The sequence below is a fragment of the Halichoerus grypus genome, chromosome 4, assembly GCF_964656455.1.
Source record: "Halichoerus grypus chromosome 4, mHalGry1.hap1.1, whole genome shotgun sequence".
Taxonomy (NCBI): domain Eukaryota; kingdom Metazoa; phylum Chordata; class Mammalia; order Carnivora; family Phocidae; genus Halichoerus; species Halichoerus grypus.
The window spans coordinates 51,671,930-51,691,779 of record NC_135715.1 but is presented as its reverse complement, the minus strand read 5'-3'; the positions used below and the strand labels follow the sequence as shown (position 1 = coordinate 51,691,779).

Below are 19,850 nucleotides of genomic sequence, written 5' to 3'. Positions count from 1 at the left end.
CAGCTTGCAAGGGCCGCGCTGTTGACTTTCTGGTCTTGGAGGAGGTGGAGTGCAGTAGACCCCACTGGAGTGAGATTATCTACAATGGCATTTCCCTTATATGCTATGGATTATTGGTAGCTTTAAAAAAAAAAAAAAAAAAGTCTTTTGGCTGTAGGATTTCTCAAAGCCTTCAACATTCTGTGACAGAGATGACTAGTTGTCCTCTAGTACCCATCCTCTTCGTCTTTATTTAAATATAGAGCTCTTAGGGCGCCTGGGTGGCTCAGATGGTTAAGCGTCTGCCTTCGGCTCAGGTCATGATCCCAGGGTCCTGGGATCGAGCCCCACATCGGGCTCCCTGCTCAGCGGGGAGCCTGCTTCTCCCTCTCCCTCTGCCTCTCCCCCTGCTCATGCTCTCTCTCTGTATCTCTGTGTCTCAAATGAAAAATAAAATCTTTAAAAAAATAATAATAAATAAATATAGAGCTCTCAGATTTTAGCCCAGCAAGAGATTTTTTTTTCCCAGCCCCACCCTTATAACTGGGAATGATCATGTGATTAAGATCTGGACAAGGAGATATGAGCATTAGGAATCTGTGCCCCCTCTAGTCATGTCATTGAAAGAAATAAGCCTGTGCTTGCCTTGCTTTTTCTATTCTGTGCTGGATGGAATATAAATGTGATGACAGGAGCAGCAGCGGCCACTTTACACCAGTGAGGCACTCAGCCCTGTACTGCTCACTTGTTAGTGAGCAAGAAACTTCCATACTGTTTAAGCCACTCTATTTGGGTTCTCTGATCTATCAACTTAGACTGAACCCTAAGTATTTTATGTACTAATGTGCATAATAAATCTCAAAGTGGAATACATATCATGCAGCATTTTTCAAGTACATATGATCTTAATACCTATTTTTCAAAACAGATTAGGGATGTGCTCCTTAAAATATATCTTGGGAAATACGGAAAACACTCTTTTTAACACACCCACAACCCCAAGCTGTGACATGGCCCACAGCCTGCTTGTCCCCAGTTATTCATCTAACAGAAGTTTATAAAATACAAACTACCCTCAGCCCAACAATGCCCTAAAGGAATGTACTTCTTTTCCCCAAACTACTGACCTTATCCTCACAACAGCCCACAAAGCCACATACCCTGCACTTCTAACTTTGGGAGTCCCAGCTCCAGGAGACCAGAAAGAAAGGGCTGCCAAATGCAGGTAGATCCTCAATTCTGGAAAAAGCTAGTAATAAAAGTGACAGTGACAATGAACAGCCACTGGTATCCTGATGAAAAAAAGATTTATCCAAAGCAAATAAAGTTCCCAAGCATGAACAAGAAACAGTTCCACATAATGAAAAAGTTGTATTTAGAAAACAAGTCAAGGGCTTGTTGGATTAAAAAAGAAAATATTCCCACAACTACCATCATACTTAATGGCGAAAGACCGAAAGCTTCTCCTCCAAGATCAAGAAGAAGAATAGGTGTGCCTTGTCACCACTTGTTTTCAACGTTGTACTGGGAGTTCCAGCCAGGGCAGTGAGGCAGCAGGAAGAATGGAAGATACATTTAGACCGAAAAGGAAAAAGTAAAACTACTTGTATTTGGAAAAGGTATGATTTTGTACAAACAAAATTCATACAAAATTCACACACAAAAACTATTAGAATAAACAGGTACAGCAAGACTGCAGGATACAAAATCAATATGCAAAGTCAAATATATTCTCTACACTAGCAAAAAAAAAAAAACCTGAAAATAAAATTATGGAATAAAACAATTCCATTTACAATAGTATTAAAAAGAATAAAATACTTAGGAATAAATTTGACAAAAAAGGTGCAAGATTCATGCACTGAAAACTACAAAGCATGGCTGGAAGAAATTAAGAAGACCTAAATAAATTGAAAGATATTTCACGTTCATGAATTAGAAGGAAGACAATGTTGTGAAAATGGCAACCCAAACTGATCTAGAAATTCCATGCAATCTCTATGAAAATCCCAGCTACCTTTTTTGTAGAAATTGACAAGCTGATTCTGAAATTTACAGAAAAATGCCAGGAACCCAGAACAGCCATTATAATCTTGCAGAAGAACAAACTTGGAGGAAACATACTTTCTGATTTCAAAATTTACTGCAAAGCTATAGTAACCTAAACTGTGTGGCCCTGGAATAAGGATAGACATATAGATCACTGGAATAGAACTGAGAGTCCATCGATAAACCCATACTGATTTTCAACAAGGGTGCCAACATAATTCAACGAGGAAAAAATAGCCTCTTCAACAAATAGTGCAATGACAACTGGATATTTATATGTAAAAGAATGGAGTTGGACCCCAGCTCACATCATATGCAAAAATTAGTTCAAAGTACATCAAAGACCTAAAAGTAAGATTCATATAATGTAAGAGTTGTCAAAAATTATGCAACTCCTAAAAAAAACCAAAAAACAAAAACCATGAGTATCTTTTTGTGACCTTGGATTAGGCAACAATTTCTTAGTTATGACACCAAAAGCATAAGTGACAAAATAAAAAATAGATAAAGTGGACATCATCAAAATTTAGAACTTTGGAGCTTCAAAGGATACTAACAAAAAGGTGAAAAGACAACTTACAAAATAGGAAAAAATATTTGCAAATCATATGTCTGATAAGGGACTTATATACAGAATACATAGAAAACTCCTACAGCTCAATAATAATGGAGACAACATAATTTAAAAATGGGCAAAAGATCTGAATCGACATTTCTCTAAAGAAGATATACAAATAGCCAATAAGTACATGAGTAGCTGTTCGACATCTTTAGTCATCAAGGATGTGAAAATCAAAACAACAGTAAGTTACCACTTCATAACCAATAGGATGGCTTTATTCAAAAATTCAGACAATAACAAGTGTTGGTGAGGATGTGGAGAAAGGAGCGTCCACGTGTATTGCTGATGGGAATGTAAAATGGCACAGCTGCTATGGAAAAATTTGGCAATTCCTCAAAAAGTTCAACATAGGATTATCAGATGACTTCACAATTCCACTCTAGGTTATATACCCAAGAGAAATTTTAAAATCCGTCCACACAAAAACTTGTACATGAATATTCATAATGGCATTATTCATTAGCCAAAAAAGTAGAAACAACCCAAATGTCCCTCAACTAATAAAAGGATAAAAAAATGTGGCATATCCATACAGTGGATTATTCAGTCATAAAAAGGAATGAAGGACTGATTCATGCACAATATGGATGAACTTTGAAAAGAGTATGCTAAGGGCAAGAAGCCAGACGTGAAGAGTCACATACAATATGATTCTATGTATTCAAAACATCCAGAATAGACAAACCCAGAGAGACAGAGAATCAAGTAACGGCAACGGCGGCACAGCTCTGTGAATATGCTAAGAACCGCTGAATTGTACACTTAAAAGGATGCATGTTAAGGCATGTGAATTCTATCTCAATAAAGAAGCGAAGAAAATATCTGGGCTCAACCCAAAAGCTTTCCCAGAAACTGAGGAAAAGGCAAAGGTTAAAGAAAAGGTCATGTTGTTTCCTGATTACCTAAAACACAGGTCAAATATGGTAATTAGCCTCTGAAGATATAAATAAAAATTGAGTACTTATGTTTTGGAATTGTATCCTATAGAAACATAAGGATTGGAGTTTATAAATAGCTTGATTCCAATTATCAAAGTAATGTCTGGTTATTTTAGAGCTTTTATTATTATTATTTTTGAGAGAGAGAGAGGCGAGTACACATGCACACTTAAGAAGGAGGGAGGATACACAGGGAGAGAGGGAGAGAGAATCTTAAGCAGACTCCCCGCTGAGCATAGAGCCTGACGCGGGGCTCGATCTCACAACCCTGAGATCATAACCTGAGCCGAAACCAAGAGTGAGTCACCCAACCAACTGAGCCAACCAGGCGCCCCTACTTTAGAGGTTTTAAAGATAAGAAAAGCACAGATAACGGGCACCTGGGTGGCTCAGTTGGTTGGGCGACTGCCTTCGGCTCAGGTCATGATCCTGGAGTCCCTGGATCGAGTCCCGCATCGGGCTCCCTGCTCAGCGGGGAGTCTGCTTCTCCCTCTGACCCTCCCCCCTCTCATGTACTCGCTCTCTCTCATTCTCTCTCTAAAATAAATAAATAAAATCTTTAAAAAAAAAAAAAAAGAAAGAAAAGCACAGATAAGAAAATTATGGACTTTCTTGGTTTTGTGCTCTCTCCATCCTCCCCAAAAGGCAGGTGGCAGGGAGTGGAGGTGGTCTTTGGCTTCCACATGCAAAGCCCACCTCTGTGGAAGACTTTGCATCTGAACCCTCCAGCTCCACGGAAGCTACCTGAACACAAGCATCAAGGCCAACACCATCAGATCTTCCTTAGCACACAGATCTGGTAAGAGCACCGTCATTTTCAAGGCCTTCAGCTGCCCCAACGTTCCTTCATATTTCAGTCCTGGATTTTGAGTGCAAAGAGTGTTTCCCTTAATTGAAGGGAAGAGCCCATGGCACCTGAAAAGGTCGTAAGATATGAGGAGAACAGAGATGGAAGAGAAACCCAACTTCCATCAAAACCACAACCCTCAGTCACAGGCATGAGAAGTACAACATAGGGAATATAGTCAATACCGCTGTAATACTTTCTGTGGTGACAGGTACATTTAACGCAGTGAGCACCTGCTAATGCACAGATCACTATGCTGTACGCCTGGAACTAATGTAATATTGTATGTCAACTATACCTCACTAAAAAACTCTACAATCCTCAAATTAAAATTTCCCACGAATCATATGCCAACATTTCCCCTCTGGAGTACTGAAGCAGCTTCAAAGTGACCCTTAAATTCACCAGCCTACTGTCTAGAGCAACGTGGCAGCACCCAAGGCCCTTGTTAGATGTCAAGAGGTGTGTTATTCCCACCAGAATATTATTTGACTGGGAATACACTGAAAGAAATAAAGGGGAAAAAAAAGAAGTTAACAAAAATACAGACTCTAGTTCAAATTTTATTTGCATACAAAAATATATTATACTGGGAAAAGCATATTACTATTTCCAACTATATATAATTAATTACAAATATGTTCACAAAAGCACTTTAAATTACGGGAAAGCTAGGTTTTGAGAGAAAATAGAATATTAGCGTGGATCATCTGTTCTAATACGCTGCAAGCTGGTAAACCAAGTCAGTGTCACTGGCTAAATTGCCCAGAGATGATCTCAAAGGCTGGTGTTAGGACAAGCCTGAGAATGGCCTGGTGGCAGGTGAGCGCTCATCTCTGTCTGCTCTCATTTTACCAGGTCCTTGGAGCTTTCCGAAGCTTCTCCCTCATGATGAAAGGACCCAGAGCTTCTCCTTGTTTCACATGCCTGTGAAGAAGAGATCAATAAGGTTATCCACTCACAGAAGTTTCCAGCGCCTCTGTTTAACCAGATGACACCATCACAGGCATGAAAGCACCAAACGTAACGGCAGGCTTCCCACGTCATCTATGTCTGATTAACTGGTGCAACTGGGCGGCCAGCTGCAATTTCCATGAAGTAGGCAGGCTTGTTACATGGATGGGTCTCATACAAATTGTGCTGTAATTACCATAATCTCTGTCGAAACAGGCCTTGGTCTTCTGATGTGGGACGGTACCGCATGGAAGAGAATGGGCCATAAAATTCTCCAATAAATAGAAAATACACAAGGACTTTCCACCTGATAGTTAGGTCTCAGTGTTGGGAACAGAGTCATTTTTAAATAACCAGCTTTGGATCTCATTTTTCAGGTTTGACCTGGCTGTTTAGCAGAGTATAGCATAAAATATTTCTTAGGGAAAATCAACTCTTTCGTTGAAAAATTAAGGGGCTAGGACAAAATTCTTCTGCGCTGTGATTGCCAAGAGTAGAGTTGCTGAAACTTTTACCCCGGAAGCTCTAGCTGATCCTTCTGGTTCTTGCAATCCTTTCCTTTTGAAACACGGTGGGTAGACTGAATCTCAGGGCCCCATCTTCTGGAGGCCCCTCCCCTCCCGACACTGTAGTTACGGTCTGATATCTTCAGTTCCCCACATTTTCGGTCACACAAAAGGGGTACCATTAGTGCAACTGCCAAATGGTAAACAAGGTAGTGTGTACTTAACCCAGGTCTTTCACTAATTGGCGTGGGCCTTTGGTTACAGGGTCTCCCGAGGCCAATTCTTTCTTTTGGGACCCTCTAGAAGTCAGACCTCCCCAAGCCCCTGGATCTAACCTGGGAGGACTTCCCTGGCCCATGGGATGGAACCGTCTGGCTTGTTAGCATGTTGCTTTTGTGGTCAGTTGGCTCATTTCTCCTCTGAAAAGCCTGCTGGGCCATCGTGGTGGTAAAATTCCCATCTTGCTCTAACAACTGCTCTGCATTTCTCAAACAAAATGTCATTGTTTGCTGGTGGCCCGTTCTCACCCTTTGGAAAGACACACGATCTACATGAACGCAAGATTATCCTCAGAATTTCTTTCTGAGCCACTAGGGTTCTGTTTTGGAACCTAAAGAAGCCTGATGATGTAACTTCCTGCCCCCATGCAAGCTGGTAAATATTATGGTACTTTATCAGCAGTGTTGGTTGGTTTTCTGTTTGATTTTTTTTTTTTTTTTTAAATACCAGGCATGTACTCACTTGCTAATGTTCTGTCAAGATCAGCAATAAAGTCTTCTAGCTCTTTCGTGTCTCCTAGTTTGGCTGAAAAACAAGAATCGAGCTTCAGTTTCCATATCAACGACAGCTCATGCCGCCCTTGGTTCCCAGGATTATGTGACCCCATTTCGCATCCCTGCATCTACAGAGACATTATTTTCAAGTGTCCTATACCAACCCTCAGTGTCTGCTCTGGTGTTTCTTACAGTCAATTCAGACACTGATTCTGAAGATTCACCTAAAAGTCTCCTTCTTGTTTTTTCAGTTCATCAGTCCTCCGGCCACCCCCACCCCAACAACCTGGAAGGAGAATCTCCCTTCACTACCTTAAAAGGGCAGGGGGAGTGAGGGGCTAGGGGAGAAGATAAAAGTTTTGATTTTGGGGCGCCAGGGTGGCTCAGTCGGTTAAGCGTCTGCCTTCAGCTCAGGTCATGATCCCAGGGTCCTGGGATCGAGTCCCACATTGGGTTCCTTGCTCAGTGGGGAGCCTGCTTCTCCCTCTCCCTCTGCCTCTCCCACCCACTTGTGCTGTCTCTCCCTCTCTCTCTGGCTCACTCTCCCTAAAATAAATAAAAAAATTTTTTTTAATCTTTAAAAAAAAGTTTTCTAAAAAATAAAGTTTTGATTTTTTGATTATGTAGGATATGAGTTATCTATCAAAAAATATTCAGTAAGCATGGCACTGTGCAGAGCGGACACCCAGAGTCACCTGCCTGCTCTGCCTCACCTCTGACCCGCTCTTGTTTGTGCTATCACCCCAGGGCAACACTGCCGCTCTGAGTCCCTCCAGGATGAAATGTTAACGAAAAGCCACCGTGCTTTGTCAAAATGGTACGGGGAAGGCGACGTGAGGCTTCCGGGTCCGGGACAGCCCCATCCCATCCAGGTGGCAGCACGAGGCAACAGGTCCTTATCTTGCTTTTGTTCCCTCTGTATCCTGAGATATACACGCTTCCCTGTAGAGCTCATCATTCATGCCTTCTCTGAAATGCATTCCTGGATAGTTTTATTAATTAACCCTTGCTGGCTAGAAATAGCTCCTTGTTCTTAGCTTTTATTTTTTATTTTTTTTAAAGATTTTATTTATTTATTTGACAGAGAGAGACACAGTGAGAGAGGGAACACAAACAGAGGGAGTGGGAGAGGGAAAAGCAGGGTTCCCGCTGAGCAGGGAGCCCGATGTGGGGCTCGATCCCAGGACCCTGGGACGATGACCTGAGCCGAAGGCAGACGCTTAATGACTGAGCCACCCAGGCACCCCTGTTCTTAGCTTTTAAAGTTAATTTGCCACTAGAGCTTTTTCTCTGTCTTTAATTCCTATCTCTGGAGGATCAGGTAGCAAATCTGGGCACGTTTGAAGCCACTTCCTAGACTGCTCTGTCTCTCTGAATTCAATAGCTCCGTTTTACCCACAAGGAGCTGGACAATGGCAGAGATCCCACTGGCTGGTGCTAACACTGCTCAGTTGAGAGGAGAATTTAAAAATCACTCTTTTGAAAAAGAGGGAAATTCCTCCTAATGCCAGGAGTGAGAAAAGTAATAGAATCTTCATATTTCTTTCTTTCTTAACTGTGTTCCATTTTTATTGCATTCTGCAACTATTTTCAGCAGTATAATGTTTCTTGAGGAAAAAAACTCCTTTTGTTTTCAAAAGGGCACTTGTCCAATATAACAGAACATTCAGCTCTCTAGCTGGAGACACTTGACAAGTTCCAAAAAATAAGAAACCGCTCATGCATCTTTAAAAACTTTTTTTAGGTCTATTAATACCACAGTAGAGCCAGGCTGGGGCTGCTATTTTAATCATGTTAGATTATTGCTTGTCTCATGAGGATGACCCCATTTAATTGTTAAATTGGTAATCTGAAAGCCTTGGTCAACTAGTTAAGAAAAAAATCCCACTTGGGCGCCTGGGTGGCTCAGTCGTTAAGCGTCTGCCTTCGGCTCAGGTCATGATCCCCGGGTCCTGGGATCGAGCCCCGCATCGGGCTCCCTGCTCAGCGGGAGGCCTGCTTCTCCCTCTCCCACTCCCCCTGCTTGTGTTCCCTCTCTCGCTGTCTCTTTCTCTGTCAAATAAATAAATAAAATCTTTAAAAAAAAAAAAAAAGAAAAGAAAAGAATCCCGCTTTCTGCAAAGCCTAACTGCTGCTGAGTTTTCAATTCTAGAACCAACCAGTCCGGGAGAGAGCACTGTCATTTGGCAGTCTTGATTACACCACGTGAGAGAAAACAGAGGCTGGAGAATATAGGTTTTCTCTCTCCCTGTGAATTTGGGTTCTTTTCCCCACCCCCCATTTATCTGATTCATTTTCACACTGATCAGAATCTTGAAAAAGAACAAATTGTACTTCACACTGTCCCGTGTGAGGATGTTAGTTCTATTTGTTTCACACGTTTGGGGAAGATTGGTCAGGGATAAGGGGGAGGAGAGGAGAGGCAGAGGGGGGAAGGCAGTAAGGAAGCCAAAAAGCTCCCACCCCAGCTAATGAGCCTACCTTTCCGAGGAGTGCCAGCTGGGGAGAGCAGAGCCGGAGCGGAATCTGTTGGAGAATTCAGTTTCTCATCACTGAAGCTGAAGCTGTTCCTATAGAGTGAATCTGCACCTTTCAGGAAAGAAAAAGTAACTCATTCAAGGTGGTTTTCAGGCCACATCTATTGATAACCAACAGCTCCTCTCCCAAAGGAGCAAAGTTGTAAAGAAAACAGGTTGATTTCCAGATTTTATATTTATGCCCCCGAAATGATTTGAGGCAGGGGAGTGTGCCTGTGTGTGTGTGTGTGTGTGTGTGTGTGTGTCACGCACACCAGGGGCCTTGCTTCTCTAACAAATGGAGAGCGAGATAGGATGCTCATGACCAGGTCAGCTTCCTTTGCAACACAGAGGAGCCCACTGTCCAGGTGTCTAATGACAACCAAGCCCATGCTTGGCTGACTCGGGCTGTTTGGGATTTTAGACCTAAAGAATCCTCTTTCTTAAAAAATGTCCCTTCTGCCCTCTGAATTCCCTAAAATACAAATACAAGGTTGGATCCCATTAGTTAATAATCCTCCCTCCTGGGAGCGCCTGGGTGGCTCAGTCGGTTAAGCAACTGACTCTTGATTTCAGCTCAGGTCGTGATCTCAGGGTTGTGAGATCGAGCCCCTGTGCCGGGCTCCATGCTCAGCGGGGAGTCCACTTGAGATTCTCTCTCTCCCTCCACCCCTCCCCCCCTCTTTTGCTCTCTCTCTAAAATAAATAAATACATCTTTTGAAGAAATGTTTAAAAAAGAATAATAATAATCCTCCCTGACTGCTCAAGAGAGTCTTTGTCATGGTTCTCCTGAGAACCTATACCCTAAGGATAAGCTAGAGGGTCAGAGATAAATACTTCTTCTAGAGGTTGTCAATTACAGACACTTTGAGTGATTTTGTGGCTCCCTCTATTGTCATACCTCCAAAGACCAGGGCAAGAGCAAGGCAAGGTCCCAGGAGCAGGGCTGCACTGGGAGTCAAGGGAACCAGCTCAGCTACTTAGGGACTCAGGCGCCCTTGAGCAAGACAGTATCTGTGAGCCTCAGCTTAGCCACCAATAAAATGGGAAGGCTTCATAATCCTTCAAGTCCCTTCTAGCTCTTAAGTTCTGAGAGTCTACTTCTCTAGACCCTGCCAAGAAGGAGGAAACCAACCCACGGCCAGCCCAGCCATGTGGCCGTGACACAAGAAGGGAGCTGGTGGCTGAGCTGCACCCACTCAAAGGGCTCAAAGGCAGAGCAGCCCGCCGAAGCAGGATGTGGCCTGTGAGGTCACAAAGTAACAGCCTTCCTGGTTAAAACAAAACACAAAGCCAGCCATGGTTGTGGCAGAGATGAGCTCTGGAAAGGCTCTTCAGGTGAGAGAGGGCAGCTGAATCAAGAGGGCCTGGCCAGGACTCTACTCTTCTTTGGGATTCACCACTTCAATCCAGGGACGTCCAACTCAGGAGGAGACAAAAACATCTTTCTTTGGTCTCCATAACTTAAAGTGAACCTGAATTAAGTTGCAGGTATACTCAGAATATAGATATACTCAGAATAAAAAGGGTTTTCACCACCAGAGGTTTCTCATCCCAAAAGAATTCAGCTTCATCCCTAAAAAGGCTGCTTCAAGTTCTCAGGCACGTGTCTCAGGCCAGCTTCCTTTCCTCCCACCCTCCTCTGACCAGGTGGCCCCAGCGCCATCTTGTCTTTCTGACCTACACACTCATCTTGTCCACTCTTCCAAACATGCCCAACCTTCCCGATTTTTTCTCCCTTCAGAGGTCCAGCCCAGGTCACCTAAAAGGACCACAGTCACTTTTCAGGGCTTTGATGATGAACACCTACTAAGATCCAAAATACCAAACCTCATTCTTGTATTTCCCCAAAAATATATTCCTCAGAACACTGGTCCCTGGGAAAGAAGAACCATGTAATCAACTAAGTTTGAGAAACACTGAGCACCCCTCAAGATTCCTCCTGTGTCTTCCCACTTTAAGGTCCCTGAGAAGTCTTATGATAAACCAGCTTGGCCTTATTTCTCAAATTTAACTATGGGACACAATTTTCATGGCAGCAAGTTAGTATTTCTCAGGACACTTGCACTCCGTGGAACTCAGCTGGGGAAGCCTTTCTGCCTTTGTCAGCTGAGCCTACCTCTAGAGCAGTCTGGATTTTCTCAAGGGAAAGCCTTTCCCTTCCATACCAGAAAGTGGTCACAGCTGCTGCAGACCTACAGCAGAGCATTACCGTTTGTCACCCCATAACAGGGAGGAGAACTTCCACAAATAGAACCTGAGAAACTTGTAGGGAAAAGATGAGGTAAGACTTAGAGGCAGGGAAACCACAGAGGGCCCCCGGGGAGGCCGACCTCGTGCCCAGACCCCTGAGCCGGAAGGAAGGAATATGAGGCATTTGGCACATAATCTTGGTTCCGAAGGACACTAGAGAGCATCGCCCCCATCCCTGGCCCAGAGTGCCCAGCCCAGAGACTTGCTGGCCCAGACTTCAGTGGCCACACCTCTGGTCTCTATCTCCCAAAAGCAGTCGGTCCTTGAGATCCAGTTTTGCCATCACACCTCACTCCACCCTGCCCTGCACTACCAGCCCTTGCCTTGACTTTGGACTTCATCTCTCTTCTGTTCCAACTCAACAATTTTCCAGCCACATATACTCATCCTTTGGAGGAGGCAGGGGCGGGGGTGGGGGGGACACGCACACACAATTTGTTTTTCCTCACAGACAAGTAAACTAATGTCATTGAGTTTTCAGGGAAGAAATGATGTCAACATGGAAAAGGCTATTGCAAAATGAGGACTCAGGAAAAACTCTGGGTCACTCAGGTGGTTTTGAAACTCTGTAGAGAATGAGTCATAGGACCAGGACATTGCCACAGTGGACCTCTTGGCCTTTAAAGCCTGGTGTGAAAATGCCTTTTTGATCCAAGTATTTTCCTCAAACTTAGAAAATATATAGACAAACCGGCTGTTACTTGCCTAATAAATTCGGTTGCAAACCAAACTTAAAATAATCAGAAGTTTCTCCTACAGCTAATGAACTCATGCTACTCCCCCAATGAGGGAGGGAGAGAAAAAAATACTAGCTTACAGTATCTATATATAAACACACACACACAGGCATGTCAACATAGCAAGTGCTCCCTTCCCCATTTCCCCTCTCCCCTTACACCTCCCCAACCACACACACACACACGCACGCGCGCGCATGTCACACCAGCACATTGCCACACCTCGATTCCTCTCTCTCTCCATGAGTTTCAGCGCACAATCTGAGCCAGACCTGACTCCAGGCTCCAAAATATTCAACCATCAACAGGAAATGAACCCCCAGCATCCTTGAGCCAAACCTGCCCCCAGTTTAGTTCCACCCCGTGGTAATACTGTACACACGTCATTCATGAAGAAAGCAACTTCCAGAAGCCCAAAGCTACTAGGAAGCCCAGCAGAAGCTGCCACGGTAGAGACGTTCAGGATGGGAGGCCGTGACAGCTGTGTGACCCTGTGAAAATCACTTCACCTCTGAGCCTCAGTTTCCTCTGCAGCAGAAGGGGAATAGTAACGAGGCACTCCATGTACGATTCCTACGGTTTTCATGATTTTATTCTAAAGTTCCTGGTGAAATGGAGGATGACATGTCCAGGAGAGGAGAGGTCGCCACAGAGAATAGTAACCATCAAGATTCTGGGGCCGGGCTTCCTCCACTCCCTCAGAGAGTAGCAAAACTCTCAATTAAGAGAAGCTTATCTTCGGAGGCACCTGAGAAGAAACCTCCCTAAAACAAGCCACCAACACAGGGGGAGCCCAAGCTCTAGACCTCGCTTCCTTTTATCCAATAAGGTTTCACTCCACGGACTTTTATTAAGCACCCTCCGTGAAGATCTCATGGAAGGCATTGTGGTAGATGAGAAGGTAAGGAAAGCTTGACTTCCTGTTCTTCTCACTCCTCTGGAACTCTATCCCTTGCAAAACAACGGCCAGTCAGTCTGATAAAATGACAGCAACGTGTTGCTGGCTGATAGCGTTTTAATGTATGACCGCCCCGCCCCAATATCAGGTGCTGTTATTAACAGGGGTTCCAGGGGCACATACGGTGATGATTTGGGGAACCTTGGCAGGTGATAAGACTAGATATTTCAGGGCTCCACAGCGTCTACTTCAATCAGCTCTAAAGCCCCATCTCATGGGCATCTCAAAGCCCCATCAGAAACGTCCTTGGCAAGTCAACTTGGCGAGCCGAAGCCAGGAACCTCGAGCTCAGGGACCAAGTTTTCTAAGACACCAGCTCAAGAAATGTCAGCATATTCAATATACAAACATCCAACTTTAGTGCTCACCAACACAGCTTGAGAAACTCAGCTGTAAAAACAGAAGCTTGTTTGAAAGGTAGTTGTGCTTTTTGAGCTGGGGGGTGGGGAGAAAGGTAATTTAGGGTTAGCGCCGACATGTGCTACTCCAGAGGGAAAGAAAGCCACAGACGGTAAACCTTGCCCAGAGCTCCTGTAAATATAGAACAATCCCACACGTTGAAGACAAGCAAACTATAGTAATTAACTGGGAAAAAGAAAGCCTTGGACCTGTTTCCCTTTTACCACAGGGAATGGGGGGGGGGGGGCGTGCGGGGGCGGGGCGTGAATCTCCTTTCAAGACTATCACCCCAGCTTCCCTTCTGGCACTGCTCGGCCCCTCTCGACACCTCTCCAGGTCTCCGTCAGAGTGAGCCCCGCCCCCCACCTGGAACCCCTACCACCGTGCCAGGGCACCCTGGGGGCTCCTAACTTGGCATTCTCTCCTGGCTTGAACAAGTTCGGATTCCAGTCTCTGGAGCTCCTATGCCAGATCAGCCAATACGCTACCTGTCATGCTGGCACCCAGGTCCAGCAGGTGCGCGAGCTGGAAGACTCTAAGCAAAGATAGACAAATTTTCTGGTCTTGCACATGCTAAAGAAGCCAGTTCCTCATTCCCTAAAACGGCTCTACAATATCACAACATCCCTCGCATACACAGGAGCCTTCGGATCCTTCCTGTTAAGTAGCAAAACACTCGCACCCCCCACCCCCCCCCCCCACTTCAAAGGAAAAAGGTGTGCGAAACCCCAACACAGCAAAGAGAGAAGTTCCTACCACCTTTTAAAGTTCAAGTTAATATTATAAACTTTGCATAAAATCATTCGGTGGAAACAAATTAACACATTGGTTAAAACTTTGTAATCATGAGTTAAAATTTCATTAAGCATATTTGAGGAATCATGGTGTGCATTTACAGTTTTGAAAATACTGAAAAACAGTATATATTTTTTTTAAATTAAGTTCAAACCAAAGAAGTTTGCAACCTCTGGAGCACCTCTAAGGATCAAGGTTGAACAACACTGCCCTAGCTCCTAATTACACTGCCCTTTTACTGCCGACGTTAAAACAGCTCCCACCAAAGTGTCTGAGATGACATGTTGGACCCAAGTCTAGGGGAAGGAACAAGCCTGTTTTGATCAACCCCCATTTGAATGCCACCCATCATGTGGCGTTACCTTGCAATTTTCATTTCTCTTCTCATCTCTGGAGGACCCCCTGTAAGTGGGAACAGGGAGTATTTCTTTTTAAATGCACATTCTTCTATCTAAGTAATTTGCTTCTTTGGATGGAAGGAATGTTTGTTTCTTCTTTGGATGCAAGCAACCCTAATTTTTTTATTTTAGTGAGAAGAGGAAGGGTTCTTTTTTTTCCTTTTTCTTTTTCTTTCTTTCTTTTTCTTTTTTTTCCTGGAGAAGGAAGGGGTAGGGGCAGAGGGAGAGGGAGAGAGAGGATCTTAAGCAGGCTCCGTGCTCGGCACAGAGCCCCACACACGGAGCCCAATCTCACGACCCTGAGATCATGACCTGAGCTAAAATCGAGTCCGACGCTTAACAGACTGAGCCACCCAGGCGCCCCCAAGGAAGGGTTCTTCAAAAAACAGAATTGCTGCCTTGAGTAATCTTGTAAGGTGGCTGTATGTTTTCTGAGTGATAGAGCAGTAGGTGGAAGGCAGAGTGAGAATTAAGGTACTACTGGTTCATAGCTCATATGTAACTGGCTCAAATGTATCTGATCTATGTAATAGAGCCTGGCGTATGCATTTTAATGTTTTCTTGAAAGCATGAAACAGAGCAAATTTTTTCTTCCTAATCATGAGCTTATGGATGTTTCGACTAGCACTACTAAATAGCATCCTTTCAATTTCACAGCTAGAGAAACTGAGGCCCACCTATTGCCCAGGACTCCGACAGAACTCAGTCTGGACCCCACTGACCTGGCCACATGACCACTGCCTTGAAGAGACACCCGCAGACACAACCACTATTGATTGTGATTCGGGTCCAATGGGACTTCAAGTCTATTCCTGAGGACCTGGTTCCCATTCCAGCTAACCATCCATGGTGACAAGAGCAAGGTCTTAAGAGAGGGCCCCTGTGGTTCTGCTCTCTTATCAGAAAAATGGAGATAATAGTGCCTATCTTATAGGACTGTGGTAGAGGTCCTATGAGATAACACATTTAAAGCACAGCAAAGAGATCACTACTAGTAAGAGCTAATAAATAATAACAATAATCCTAGTAAGGGCTTGGTAAAAGTGAGCTGCTCTTGTTATCATTATCCTGGTAGGTCTCCCTTTTGGTGGCCTAAATCTCAGCAGGATCCACCTCTTTCAAACATTCTCTTCCTCAGAAAAGCACTGAACAGACAAATATGTCTAATGAATGTTTGTGCTCAGTTCTTGGTGGCAGTTCAGTTAAGCACACTATGCTTCCTCAAGAAATTACTATTTGGATACACGCTGCTTCTGCCAACACTATTTCTAACCAGTCTTATGGGGGACAAACTACACACTTATAAGGAAGACTACTGTCATCTGAGTCTTCTTTATACCATCCCCATTACTCCTCTAGCCACCAAACTAAGGGTCCACGTAACAGTTAACAACAAAAGCAGAAAGCAAAACACACACACACACACACACACACACACACACGCCACCCCCCCCCAAGAGAAACTACAGAATATTCCAAATATCTCCCCCCAAATCATTAAGAATGTGTTTCTGAGTGCCTTCTTGTTGAGGCCTCTGAAAACAGATCTCAATCTGAAATCCTACCCCGAGGGAACTGCAATCACCCATATGATGGGCCAGCTCAGACCATATTCTAGCCAACTGTGGCTGTGGTTTAGAAAGGAGTTGTTCTTTGCAATAGCACGGCACTGGACAGACTGTCCCGGCTTTCTTTCCGGTGGGGGAGAGAACTGGTACTTGATGAATAACTTGCTCCATGCCCCAGCAGAAGGAGACATATTTAAGCTTGGCCACAGATATTGAGACAAATCTAAAAAGTTTTTAGATTTCCCTTTGAAATTGAAAATAAGCGGTCCAGTCATTACCCATAAAGTCCAAAAATACAAAACAGAAAATTAACAGCACACTATTCCATTCCTGTTCACCTCAAAAGCTGCAATTAAATCTAACCCTTGGGCAGGGCTGCCAAGGAAAGTCAAGAGGGACCTCAGGTTTCTGACTCAAACCCTGGACAGGGTGACGAGTGCCTTTATTCATTTGCAGGAGGACAGCTCATGTTGAGGTCTGGGACTGCGTCTTTTCCCAGAAACAAAGAAGAGCTTCAGATTTCAAAAGAAGAGAATCACAAGAAGAGGTCACTGTGTCATTGCTTTCACTTCCAGAGTCAAGGGCAGCAAAGGGAGTGACATTCATGCTGGTAACCCATCTAGGGAATGAAGTCTCAAGAATAACTCAGAAAAGTTCACTTTGAAAAATAGTAAGTCATCCAGAATTTGAAAAACAACAATCACATAATATTGAAAAGTCACCAAATTTGCTGTTTGACACCTAAACAGATGTCTATAATCCTTACAGACCATTTGATCCTCGAAAAAAACTGTCTCACTCCTTGCAAGGTTGTTTAAGACAAAGAGACCCAGGGGTAGTCAGTCTCCGTTATGAGAAAAGCGGCCAGGAGGCACCTCTATTTCCATCTGCTCTCTGGCTCCCTCTCCAGCCTGAGCGGGGGTGGGGGGCGGTGTGGAAGCCAGCAGTCCCGGTGGTGGGACCTGCCTGAAGAAACAGGGGCCCTTTCTAAAACACTTGAACTCCACAGCGCCAGAGAGTCTTTGAAAACTGCACGCAGTGCAGCAGAAAGTCTGGGAGCTCAGAGCCAGAAGAAAATGCAAGAAGTTATTTCAAAAATCCCAAGAACAGCAGCTTATGAAACCTTTCCTGGTGTCACAAATTTTTCAGCATTGTGCCCTCCCATGTCTCCCTCCACCCCCATTCCTGTGGCACTTGCCCCACACACTCTGAAAAAATGACTGCAGAGAGAGAGAAAAGGGCAGGGGACGGGAGGAGAGGTTAACTGTGGGAAAGCCTGGCTTAGGTCCCAGGAGTCCCGTCTGGCTGGGTCAGGGCAAGCTGCTGAAACCCCCCTGCCTTCTGGAGACCTGCAGGCGGCAGGTAGACCAGCTGGCCCTCCAAGAGCCTCTGAGCGACAGCCCCGGGGGTCTTGTCCCCGCCGCGGGCGTCCTAGGACGGCTCGGTGCCTTGGGCTCACTTCGCTGGGCCCCACCCCTCGGTTTACAGATCAGCACACTGAGACCCGAGTCCCCAGTGCTCCTTACTGGGAGTTCCCCGGGCTCCGGCACTTTCCCCGTTGGGGCCACACTTACTCTCCGAGTCGCTGAAGCCGCTGCTGTCGCTCACGCTAGCGCTGCTCCGCCGCTTCATGCGCTCCAGGTGCTCCTCGTAGTGGAAGTGGCGCTCGTGGAAGGGCGACGCGAAGTCGGCCAGCACCGCGTCAAACTCGCACAGCGCATCCGTCAGGTCCCCGGCGGCCGCCGAGTCCAGGGCCGGGGCTGGGGACAGGGATGGCGGGCTCAGGTGCCGGGGCGGGGCGGCCATCGCGTCCCGGGGCCAGGAGGGGGCCGCCACCATCCCCGAGGATAGCTAACATTCACGGCGCGCGTGCCGAGTGACGGCCACGCTGTCGCTGCCCGTTACTTGTCTTTGCATACTCTCAACCAGCCCCTGGAGCGGTTCTATTATCCGGCCCATTTCAGAGACACGGAAACTGAGCCTCCGCCGTGTGAGGGTGCCGACCAAAGGTCACCCAGCTAATCGACGCAGCGGAACACTTTCCCACGCGCTCTCGGGTACTCGTCCCCACGCTCGTCCCCCCGGGGGCGCGTGCGAACGGGTGGCGGTGGGAAGACTGGGTCGGGACGCGCCCGTTAAGTGTCCCCAGCCCGGCGCGGGGAGGACGCCCGAACCCGCCAGGGGCAGGGTCCGGCGGGTAAGGGGACGCCCCGGGACCCCCTTTCTTCTGAAGGGCCAGGGCTTTAAGGGTCTCGCACTCACCTGCCGCCGCGGCGGCCGCGGGGCTGCTCTGCGCGGCGGGCGGCTTCATGGGCGGGCTCGGCCCCGCGCGCACGGCGGAGGGTCCTGCGGGGTGCTGAGCCCGGGGACAGTGCAGCCGCTCGCGCCGAGGCCGGAGCTGCGCGGGGCCCGCTCTGCTGCCCGCGCTCCCGCCCTGCGGGTCTTGCTCGCCTGGCTGCGCTCGCGCCGCGTCGCCTCCTGCACGGTGCGCACGCCCGCTCTTTCTCCCGCCGCCGCCACCCTCCAGCCCCGCCGTCTTATAGCCGCGGGCGGAGGCGGGCCGGGGCGGGGCCGGCGGCTGTGCGCCAGCCAAGGAGCCGGGGACGCCCCTGTCCCTCAGGCACCGCCCCCGCCACGCGCCCGCCGCGGAACCGCAGTGACTGTGAGTTGCCGGAGCCCGGGTTACAGCCCCAAATATTTACTCGCCACTTCGCCCGCGCGCCCTGACAACCCGACTCCCTGAAGTGTCTCTGCCGCCGCCAGAGCCCCAAAGAGTTTACGATTGGGCTGGAGCTCCCCCGCCCTTCCTGCCGCGTGCCCTTTACCTCCTCCAGCCTTAGTTTCCTCATCTGTGACGTGGACGTGCTGAGCCTCTAGAGTTTGCTGCGAAGCATAAAGTAGCCCTGGGAGGCCCAGACGGGTGTCACACACGCAGAGGGAGGCTCCCGCGTCCCCACCGCGTTTCCCCAGGGGGCTTACGGATTGTGGGCAAACGGAGTGGAGAGGGTAGAGGATGAGAGGGACAGAACTCGTGGAGTCCACGCGGTTACAAGCCTTAACTGTTCCCATCCGAGAGCCCGGAATTTGACTCAGTCCTGGGCTTTCACGCCAGGGGGTCTTGCGTGACTTTATTCGGGAGGGGATTTTGTCAGGGAAAGAAATTACTGCGTAGATGCGGTGCATACCCAGCGCCTTTCAGTGTCCGCACCAATGGGCAACCCTGCCCAGCCGTCTCGCGAGGGACCCAGTCATGGTCAAGAATGACTCTCCTTGCACTGCCCCAGGCGGCAGCCACTAGCCACAGGTGGCTATGCAAATGTAAGGCAACTAAAATAGCATATAATGAAAACCTCAAGTCCCTCAGGCTCACCAGACACATATTAAGCCCTCAACGACCACCATCGCAGAAAGTTCTATTGGACAAGGCTGCCAGGGTCTCTGACCCACAAAACTGGCCTGGGAGGGAAGAGAGGCACCTTACCCTGGTTATCAAGAGCCTCCTGGGTCAGGTTCTGGCATGCACCATTTCCAGCCCATACAGCAATCCTGAGAGGTGG

At 46.7% G+C, this 19,850-nt stretch overlaps 1 protein-coding gene across 2 annotated transcripts; it reads right to left on the bottom strand.

Moving 5' to 3' along the window:
* Positions 1-4,980: 4,980 nt before the first annotated feature.
* On the bottom strand, positions 4,981-18,820 carry RGCC (regulator of cell cycle). Of its 2 annotated transcripts, XM_036119139.2 has the most exons (5): positions 18,556-18,820; positions 17,868-18,053; positions 9,150-9,257; positions 6,637-6,699; positions 4,981-5,362 (listed from the first exon to the last, which is right to left on the bottom strand). In XM_036119139.2, exons 1-5 carry the CDS (start codon positions 18,602-18,604, stop codon positions 5,355-5,357), a joined length of 414 nt encoding a protein of 137 aa, XP_035975032.1. In that variant the 5' UTR covers positions 18,605-18,820; the 3' UTR covers positions 4,981-5,354. The 2 variants fall into 2 exon arrangements, with proteins under 2 accessions (XP_035975032.1, XP_035975024.1); XM_036119131.2 differs by lacking the exon at positions 18,556-18,820 and having other exon boundaries at positions 17,868-18,225.
* Positions 18,821-19,850: the final 1,030 nt, after the last annotated feature.

What these genes read in the sequence shown, in the direction of transcription:
- RGCC (XM_036119131.2), bottom strand. Translation starts at nt 18,132, where the DNA reads ATGGTGGCGGCCCCCTCCTGGCCCCGGGACGCGATGGCCGCCCCGCCC. An exon ending in CGGCTTCAGCGACTCGGAGA is followed by an intron (nt 9,258 to 17,867) that starts GTAAGTGTGGCC and finishes CTTTCCTGAAAG; the next exon opens with GTGCAGATTCACTCTATAGG. An exon ending in AGCTGGCACTCCTCGGAAAG is followed by an intron (nt 6,700 to 9,149) that starts GTAGGCTCATTA and finishes CTTGTTTTTCAG; the next exon opens with CCAAACTAGGAGACACGAAA.